Source organism: Thermobia domestica, chromosome 11, assembly GCF_964235325.1.
Source record: "Thermobia domestica chromosome 11, izTheDome1.hap1.1, whole genome shotgun sequence".
Taxonomy (NCBI): Eukaryota; Metazoa; Arthropoda; class Insecta; order Zygentoma; family Lepismatidae; genus Thermobia; species Thermobia domestica.
The window spans coordinates 70,031,121-70,041,490 of record NC_137464.1 but is presented as its reverse complement, the minus strand read 5'-3'; the positions used below and the strand labels follow the sequence as shown (position 1 = coordinate 70,041,490).

At 35.0% G+C, this 10,370-nt stretch overlaps 1 protein-coding gene across 1 annotated transcript; it reads left to right on the top strand.

Annotated features, from left to right (window-relative positions):
• The first annotated feature begins 3,384 nt into the window (after positions 1-3,384).
• LOC145664163 (uncharacterized) lies at positions 3,385-9,335 on the top strand. Its single transcript, XM_081730570.1, has 4 exons — positions 3,385-3,602; positions 5,942-6,314; positions 7,564-7,703; positions 9,207-9,335. The coding sequence occupies exons 1-3, from the start codon at positions 3,441-3,443 to the stop codon at positions 7,656-7,658; spliced, it is 630 nt and encodes a 209-aa protein (XP_081586696.1). The 5' UTR covers positions 3,385-3,440; the 3' UTR covers positions 7,659-7,703; positions 9,207-9,335.
• The last annotated feature ends 1,035 nt before the right edge of the window (positions 9,336-10,370 follow it).

Here is a 10,370-nt window from a genome sequence, read left to right as displayed (position 1 = left end):
TTAAGCATATATTTTTAGATCATCGGCTTATAATAATTTTTCATGGTCAGGAATACAGTCAGGTAAATCATTAATAAACAAGAGAAATAAAAATGGTCCTAAATTTGAAACATGAGGGACTCCTGAGGATGCAATATATTCTTTAGATTTGTATGCATTAAAAACAACGGATTGTTTACGAGTAGATAGGTATGATGAGAAGAATTTAATCAGGGACGGAGAAAAGTGGAAAAGCTTTAAATTTTCTAGTAATATGTTATGATTAACTTTATCAAAAGTTTTTTCAAAGTCAATATAAATCACATCTACTTGGCTGCCTACATCTAATGAATTCGCTATAAAATCTGTAATTATTGTAAGATTTGTTATTGTGGATCTTCGTGAAATAAAGCCATGTTGTTTAATTGAGATAACCGGTTTGATGTGATTAAGGATTCGTCGATACAAGATATGCTCAAATACTTTGGCAAAAGCAGGTAATATTGCTATGGGTCGAAAGTTGGTAATATCTTGACTATTGTTGGACTTCGGAATTGGACAAATTAAAGCTGTTTTCCATTTGTTCTTAGTGATAAATTGAATGCAATTAATAGGGGATATTTAAATATATCAGCGCAACCCTTCACAGTGTAGGAGGGAAGTCCGTCAGAACCAACTGCCGTTTTGGACTTAAGGTTCTTAATAGCCATTTCTATTTCCTTCAAATCTATCTGGCAAATATTTAGTGCTCCTATGCTACCATATCTGTTATCTCCCAGATCTATGTTGGGATCAATTATCGTTTCTGAAGAGGAAACATACACTGATCTAAAATACTTCGCAAAAGTATTGGCTGTTTCCTCGTTACTACACAGATTATGACTCTGAAACTTTAATTATTTCGACGGTAGATGTCTTTTCCTATTTTTAATAAAATTCCACAATTCACTTGAATTCTTAGTAATAATATTTTCAGTATTATGTAAGAATGTTTCATAGGCTAATTTGATGTCATTTTTAACTTCTTTTCTCAAACGAGCAAATTCCATGTAATAGGAGGTATTGGAATCAATATTGAAACCACTAGTTGTACTAACTTTTACTACTTCCAATTTCAATAGAAATGAAAAAATGAAATGAAATATTCCAGTTTTACGTCCCATGGATATTTCGTGTAGGCTAAAGGAGACGGTGATTGTGAGAAATGAATGAAAGAGTAGAATGGAGAAAGTAGGCGGAAACGGGAGAACCCCAAGAAAACTCACGCACATGACGTTTGTCCACCAGAAAGTTGACTTACCCTGGTTTCAACAGAATAATAAGAACTGAGATGAAATATACTCTTGAGGCTGGCAGATATTCTCTACACTCCAGTGTTAACGATCTCATTATGAGAGCCCTCATCTCCTCTGGAACGCCTTCCGTGAGAGAGCCAATGGGGTGTAGTCTCTCTGATAGCAAGAGACCTGACGGAATGTCTTTGGTGCCTTGGAAACGAGGGAAGGCTTTAATATAGAATTTCACTTGTACCGATACCCTAGCCCCCTCTAATCTTCCTTCATCCTCCACAAAAGCTGGGACGGTTGCAACTCGCAGAGAATATGAAAAGAGACGAAAATATAACAACATCTTGGACAAATACCACTTCGTCACCATAGCCATTGAAACTTGTGGCTCCTGGGGTCAGGAAGGTCTAAGCTTAATTAATGAACTTGGATACCGCATAACTCTTAACACAGGTGATACCCGAGCATTATCCTATCCTATACAAAGAATAAGTATGGCTGTGCAAAGAGGGAACGCAGCAGCGATGCTAGGAACTCTTCCCCCGGGAAAAGCTTTAGACGAAAACTTTCTTTTGTAATCACTCTCCTCTCACCAAACTCTCGCAATTGCTACTAGACGAAGAATCAACCATTTTCATGTATTTAAAATATTTAAAATGTAATTGGTCCTAGGACCGTTCCTTGTGGCATTCACTTCGAAAGTTTCCAATTTTGGACAGTATATTTTATGTTACCTAAATAGCTACATTCCTCAAGCATATATAGCAGAATTTTGTGTTATATTGTATCAAATAATAAATGTTTATAATTAACTCTTGGGACTCTGTCGTTCATATCGTAAAGCCATTTCTTCTATTCCTTATATCTTTTTGGTCTATAGAGATCAAGGGGGCACAGTGGCTTAGTGGTTGAGCGTTCGCTTCTAGTATGTGGAGTTCCTGGTTCTATCCCAGTTCTCTCCAAGTGAGCTTTGTAGTGGACGAACACTGTGTTCGTCGTTTTTCTCGGGGTTCTCCCATTTCCTCCCACTTTATTCATAAAACCATTGCATTCATTTCTCACCATCACCGTCTCCTTTAGCCTTACTGGCATAGCCGGCTGGGACATAAAACTGAAAGATTTCATTTTCTATGGAGATCAACATAGAATCTAGAATACTGAAAGAAAAAGAAATCTGTCACTTCATATTTTGGTAGAGAAATGCGGATGGTGAAAGAATCTATTCTGGGGAGCTGAATCGATTTTAATGAACCACTTCTTGCTATTTTCGTTTTTCTTCTACTTTGATCAATGTTGAAATCAGATATAGTTGATTTCTAATATTCCCGGTTAATAATGGAGATAAAACCTATTTGCGGGACGCTGAAGTAATTCCAAAACAATAACAAGATATTCTCACTCTTGTTGTTTTTGAGTCTGATGTCTATAAACAGAGAGACGGATGGATGAACATATCCCTTATATAAGAGTTCCTATGCCTATGCATAGCACTGCTTGAAACCTAAAAATGTAGTTTCGAGTTTGTTTGTTTGTTTGTTTGTTTGTTTTGTTTTGTTTTGTTTTTTTAAATCTCCTTCTTTTTGCAGACTTAAAAATCTTCATAAATCCTTTCGGAAGTTTTAGAAACCGAACGAGATATTTTGAATTTAAAAAATACACATTTACAATTTAAATTAGTCTCAAACAGAAGCAGTGGGAACTGTGCACAATGAAGCATGCAATTTTCATAGCATTTCCTTAAAACACGAAAGATTATGATTCTTCTACAGCGTGAAACCCAAACTTAACGTTAAAAATTTCCATTAATAATAGCTTTAATTCCAAATTAACACAATAGGTTAGGATGTTGCGCGAGCTATTTTTGATAACTATGTAATCTTATACTTGGATTGATAAAAAGAAAGATAATGAATTCATCTTGAGAGTATTTGATACGTATGAAGTTCAAGTTTGATTATTATTCAATCAGTGTAATTCTTTTTTCTTCTTCTATATTCATTATTTTTAAGAAGAAAAAGATAACTAATGAATAATCTGACCTATTCAACTACTTGACTTTTCGTGATTGTTGATAGATAACGTAAAGAATACGTTGAAAGATTCTGAGTATAAAAGACTCCGTGGTGAACGCAATCATCACAATTCAACAGAGAATCCACCAGCATATTGCAGAAGATGGCTCGTCTAATCTTGGCAATCAGCGCTCTCCTCTTGGCCCACCAAGTTGCAGGCCATGGTCACTTGCACGACCCTCCTTCCAGAAACTCCGCTTGGCATCTGGGATTCAATGTTCCTCCTACCTACAACGAGGATGGACTTAACTGTGGTGGCTATGGAGTGAGTAACACCTTAATATGTTTAAAATCAGCATATTCTTGATCCATCCTTTTATTAAATCTTTGCAAAGACCCTGAACTATAGGACTTTTCATGTTCAACGGTGGGAAGTAGCAGTAAAATAGTAAGTTTGTTAAGTTTGTTCGTAATGTTTCCAATAAAACAGAGCACGAATTTCTTTGGAAGAAAGGATGGAAAATAATAAAAAGAAAATAGGAAACTAAAGAATTAAGCAAGAAGTAGAAAAGAAATTGGTAGTTAGGCATATTCGTACATACGTTCGTATCTTAATTTTTACATCGATAATTCGAGGAATCTTCATTGGTATATTTAGACGTAATATTAAAAGAATTACTAAAATTTTGTAACGGTAGAAAATTATTCAAAGAGGTTTGTACGTAGTAGTGGAGATGTAGATAAGAAAATGCCATCGTGGTAATGGAAATGCAAGTAAACGAATTTAGTTTGCATTATAGAGATGAAAGCAGGAGAAATCTTCGTTTACCAATTCTTTTAACTTAACACGTAGACTACCATGTGTATGAAATTCTAAACACATGGCTCCCCCGTACAGCGCCGTGTGTATGATTTTCCATACACAAACAATATATTGCACTTTTGTCGCGTTCGTTCTATAGGTTTGTATGCAATTACATACATATGGCGAATAAGTCAAAATTTAATGTCCAAGCCACGTATGTACAAAACCATACAGAAAGAAAATTAACATTTCTGCGGCTAAAACAAAGATGGCGGCCCGTGGCACACAGGCGATAACGATCAACAGATATAGTGGCAGCCAAAGTGTTAAAAAAAATAAATGTGTGAAATAAAGTAATCACATTTAAACATAAAAATTCTAACTATCAGAAGACCCCTGAAATATCTCATTAATTATAAATTACCTTGAGCTGTGGTATATTTTTTTAAAAAAAATATTTTTACATCATATTTTATTTTCGAGTACACAACAGTTAAATACCAGGGTGTTTTCCATTTGCACAAGGTCACTGTTTAATATAGGTTTAGTTATTGTCCTTGACACATCACAAACATAGATATCCTATTAGGGAAAGCATCCAGTCAGCATTATACGTACTTGACTAATGATAAAGTGTTAACAGAATTTGGGGGAAAAGAAGAACTATATAAAGTCAATTTAGAAGAAATTGTCATATTAGGGTTGTGATAAAATAATAGAAGGTGACTGAGGGAAAGAGAGAAGATTGTACTTGATGCAGGGTATGAAAGAGGGTAATTCGTAACTCAGAACTAAGAGATTAGATGATCAAGGAAATTAGTTGGATGGATAAGATTTCAAACAAAAGTGTGATGAAAATGGTGGACTATTTTGAAAAGAGGAGATAGATGATAGGCTATGTTGTGAGACATAGACAAATCACGCTGTTAACAACAGAGGGAAGCCAGATAGAACAAGAAAATTAGGAAAACCAAAAATGGATCAAAAGATTGCGATCTTGATCAATAATTAGTTTTTGAATCAGGGGCCACAAAATTTTCAAGCGGTTTCTAAATCAAATTTTCGTATTTTCTAAGGAATAAGCACATCATACTGAGTTAAGTGATAGTTTGGGTTTGGCTACACTGTATGTAGTTCTCCAGATATGAGGCATGCAAGAAAATTTTCGATTGAGATACATTGGATCTCTTGATCCAAAAATACTTATAGGAAGCCCACTATTGAAACATACGGAAAAATTAACACACGCTATGAGGAAAAAGAATACATAGTAGGCTAAGGTAAGGAAGAATGGATAGATGTATCAAATCAGTCAAAAGATTGCAATATATATATATATTTCTTCGGGAGAATTAAGACTATAGATTCAAACTTGCTAAAGACTAAACCCTTAGCAACCATGTTTGAAGACTTCAAAGGGAGTTATTATATGACAGGGATATCTTGAAAAGGGTCACGACACCAACAGCCTCATTGAGAGTTTAGGCGGAATACTTTTAAACTAGTTAGCAACTAAAAGTTGTATGCAAACTTTATAATAATTTTTCTTTTAAATAATGGCTGCACCATAAAGGAGAACAATATTAGAGATTAGAACCATCGAGAAACTGTAAAAGTAGATACAGTTAAGAGAATTTAGGAGGATTAGTCATATGTCTTATATTACGAAGGATCGGCACTATGCATAATGGAACGCGTGGCTGGAACAGTTATGCATTAATTGAGAAACGCACTCATTTCTGATTATCGCTCATTCCTCCCCAAAACTCTCTATTAGGAGTGTTGTTTTCTGTTTTTCTTAATAGGACAAAATCTACTAAGCACGTTTTACTAAATGAAAACTTCGTTTTTCCTTTCAGGCAAGTGGTGGCAAATGTGGAGAATGTGGAGATCCTTATGCTGATCCTCGTCCCCGTGCTCACGAAAATGGTGGCCAATTCGGCACTGGCGTCATCGTCAAGGAGTACATAGAGGGTCAAACCTTCACCGCAACTGTGAACTGGTCCACCACTCATTTGGGATACAACGAGTTCCGTCTGTGCCCACTCAAGAGTGACACTGAACTCGAGACCCAAGAGTGCTTCGACCAATATCTTCTGGAATTGGCTGATGGCTCTGGAACCCGCTACATGCTGCAGGAAAACATCGTTCCTGTCGTTCACAACATCGAGCTCAAACTTCCAGCTGGTGTCAAATGTGAACACTGTGTCCTCCAATGGTACTGGAAGGCCGGTATGTGTATTTTTAGTATTTTTCATCATCATGCATTGAAACTTTAATACTGAAATGAGTCATATTTATCGTAATATTTTAAATATCGTACTATCTCGTTTCAACATTATTACTAGACTTCCAAACTAAGCTATGCATACGAGGGAGTCTCGTAAGTGTCGGAAGTCTTATAGAACGGGTTGTCTGTCTGTCGACAGGTGTCACAGCGAAAACAGTAAGATATATATCGAGATGTGCTTTTTTGCAATTGATTCAGCGTTCCAAAGTTAGGTTCCGTCTTCTACCATAACTCTCTATTCAAACCGTACGTGGTTCAAATTAGTCATATCCGGTTTCGTCGATTATCGCCTTAGAACGTAGGTAACAGTTAGTAAGAAGCATTTTTTTTTGTTTTGCAAACAATTCAGCGTCCCAAGATAACATATCACGACTATTCACAACACTGTCAAAATCAGAAGTGGCACGAATTTGTTGTTACATCCGGTTTCAATACTGATTTCAGTAGAGCAAAAACGGTAAATGCTTTCAAGATGCAGTTTTCTCAAATCGATTCAGTGTTCCAAGAATAGTATTCACCTCCTCCCTTGGTAATCTATTCAAACAGAAAGTAGGTGAAACAAATGATTTTTGGTTTCAACCTTTATCACCATTGAACAAAACCAATAAGAGATTGAGAGTAATGGCTTTTTGTTTTAGATTCAGATTTCGAGGGACAAGTTCTATCCTTGATTTTATTACTCCGTTGCAACCAGTACTTATAGATGCACTACTTCAAATTAGAGTATTGAATTCTCATAGTTTGGAAGTCTTAGTGTCACACTGTGAAACGATACTCATTATTATTATGACAGAGACGTAAGCAAGGGGTAGGTCATGATGGGTCTGGATTCCCCCGAAATCCATACTTTTCTGTAAATTTAGTCTAATTTTTAGAGGTGATTTTACAAATTTTAATATAGTTTATCATCATATTGAATTTGAACTCCCCTCAAAAGCTTTGGGCTCACCCAGAAATAAATTTCTGCATATGTGCCTGATAATTATTATTAACGTACAGAGAACTTTTGTGTACTTTCTAGGTCAGTTTGAAATGAAAGAGATAGACATGTTTTTTTGAGATACTATTTTGAGACATGAACGAAAATGGACATGTTTTTTGAGATACTATTTTCTGATAAAGAAAGGAATGAATTGTAAGAATTAACCAGTATATAATATTTATCTAATAATATAATATATTTGATTACAGGTAACAACGTAGGCCAATGTGCTGATGGAAGCTACCAAATTGGATGCGGCACACAAGAAACCTACAGTAACTGTGCTGATATCAGAATCAACTAAATTTGAAACAAAATATTAATTTTCTGCATTGGATATCTTTCAAAGGTGAGAATGTGACGTGTATATATACGTATAACCTCATAACCATTTATGGATTCCATAACTGAATAAGCATATACAATCAGTAGCTCTATATTCGATTTGACTTTACCTTATTACATTTTACTCTAGAGAATATTCCTGTAGATTTGCAAAGAGTAATCTCGTCTGTGTATGCTGCAGTAATCAGACATGTTTTGGTCTCAATAGCCTCACACTAAGTGTAAGAATAAATCAGTTATACGGATTCTCATTCACCATAAACTCAAAAGTGTGTATAAACTTCAAGAATGTTGCTAGCTAGATTAAAATTCAAGATTGCTACAGGTGATACGATCTTAAACTCTTGATACAGATTTCCAATAAGTCAATAAACATGCGTTGAAAGTTCTAATAAGCTTTGAATTCTACACTGCTAATAAGTTAAACGAACACTACTGCTGAAAGAACCCAAAGATTTATAGTCACGGGGGAAAATGATTCCCAGTTGATTCTATCTTGTAAAAGGGCTAGTGTAGGAAAGAACCTAGTTTAGCACACACGAAAGTTTAAGACTGATGGCCAGTTGCTTATCGCATTAACTGGATTGTTCGATAGGTTGTCGGGTCCCCCCAGGACATGACAAGAATCAGCGACATATGTAGACATGAAACATCTCAACTAACGTAGCCGAATTTGCTTCTCATGTAGTTGTCTAGAAGTGTTAGTATTTAAATTTAGGCTATAGGTGCCAGAACCCAGTGATAGCACACCAAACTGAGAATACCACTATTATAACAACAGAATAATGACACAAGATGCACTCATTTTACTTGTCCATTCATGTTGTTTTGCTCCAAAGAGCGTCCTACCTCTCATCTCCCAAGGGCAGAGGTAAATACCTAGGAGGATTCATTAAGACACATAATATCAGTCCTGTAGGTCTATGATATCTACTCGTTGTGCTAACCTCCCCAACAACGTGCTAGGGAATGCACCTACCTAAGAATCACATGAATAACAAGGTATCATAGTGCAGAGCCATCTCCCTGAGTAGGGAGAAAGGCATACCACTAACAATGTCATGAAGTCTACCTGTCATCACAAGAAATACATACAGAACATTTGACTTACAAGTAGTTAACATCATAATAATAAATGCGTTCTAAAAGAGTAACTCCATCATCGGGTAGTCATAACAAAAAAAGACTTTAACAGGATAAAGGTCTTCCAGTCCCTCTGTTCAAATGTAACCATATTGTGTAAACAAGATTATATAAACTGTAAGAACAGGCAAGCTAATTTTTAGTACATTATGTTAGCAGTTTTATCTACCCTTTCCTCTATAAACAGAATATATATATATATATATATATATATATATATATATATATATATATATATATATATATATACTTAGAATAAATCAAATATTGTTTTTTGAAAAAGTAATAGTAGCCTATATTTATACAATATTACAAAGTAATTTAATTAATATTTTTAATATTTTTTTATATTTTATATTGACAGGGATGAATGAAATTAAAGTGATGGAGAACTTCCAACAACACCAGAAAAGAAAAGACAACATGCATTCAAACAAATGAAAATTCTGTATTCATCCTTCAAAATGATAGAATAAAATTATATCAAAATCAATGTTATTGTGTCATTCTAAGATAATACTGAAAAATGTAAGAAATGTTAATACGTTAGTTTAGAGAATACACAAACATCGAATGTAATTATATTTATTGAAACACACACACACAAATCTGTGAAAAAACCGTTCATGACGCTACATTTGGTACAGTGGAGTCTTTGCGAAGCTAAGGCCAATTACCATTAGCTTAGCTTTCTATCCTGAACACAATTCAAGTTACGGGACTGATTTTTCTTTCAATAGTTTTTTCTTCAATTGAATTAAAATGGTCTTAGTTATCCCATGAATGTATACAATTAGTGAAATACCACAACTTTATTATTTCTAAATCGTACTATAACTTGCGTGCAGTAAAATTCTGCTTGATTATTTGATAACAGTTTATTAAAGACCATTGTTCGACATTTAACTTTATTGAATTCTCTATCAAATGTATCCTCAATGAAGTCAATTCTATATGAGATATGAATTTCACAAAATGTGATCGGAAATCGTGTTCGTGTGGCTCACAACTAAGATGAAAATGTTAGCGATTTAACGACCAGCACATGTGTCAAATAAAGACACAAGGAAGTCAGTGTTTTGGGAAATGCTAATTTATGGGAAAACAGCACACTTTTGGACAGTGGACATGAATTCTTGTTGAAAACTAGAATTTCTTTCATATTATTTTCCAATGACTTTAATTCTCATCAGAGATGGGCGGACCGTAGAAGGTAATGCCTTCTCTATGGCCAGTTATATAGTATATTGACGGTCGTGGAAATATTAGATGGTTCTCAAGCTGTAAGTAGAATGTTGGAGAGTGGAAGGCAACATTGGATAGAAGTATCAATGTATAAGTTAATCAATTTGCTTTTAGATAGCTGTGAGCAAAACGGTATATTGTTTCATTTGTAGCTATGCAAGCTATGCATATGACAATGCTCTGTTTGGTATCAGGGGTGGGTACTTATTGGAATCAGGAAAGATGGATGTGAGAATGGCGTAGATAGATACGGCGATGAGGGTTGTGAGTCTCAGGGGACTTG

Bases quoted from the DNA above. Each gene is read 5' to 3' on its own strand.
- LOC145664163 (XM_081730570.1), top strand. From the start codon at position 3,441: ATGGCTCGTCTAATCTTGGCAATCAGCGCTCTCCTCTTGGCCCACCAA. The intron at 3,603-5,941 runs GTGAGTAACACC...TTTTCCTTTCAG, and splicing joins TTAACTGTGGTGGCTATGGA to GCAAGTGGTGGCAAATGTGG. The intron at 6,315-7,563 runs GTATGTGTATTT...ATTTGATTACAG, and splicing joins CCAATGGTACTGGAAGGCCG to GTAACAACGTAGGCCAATGT.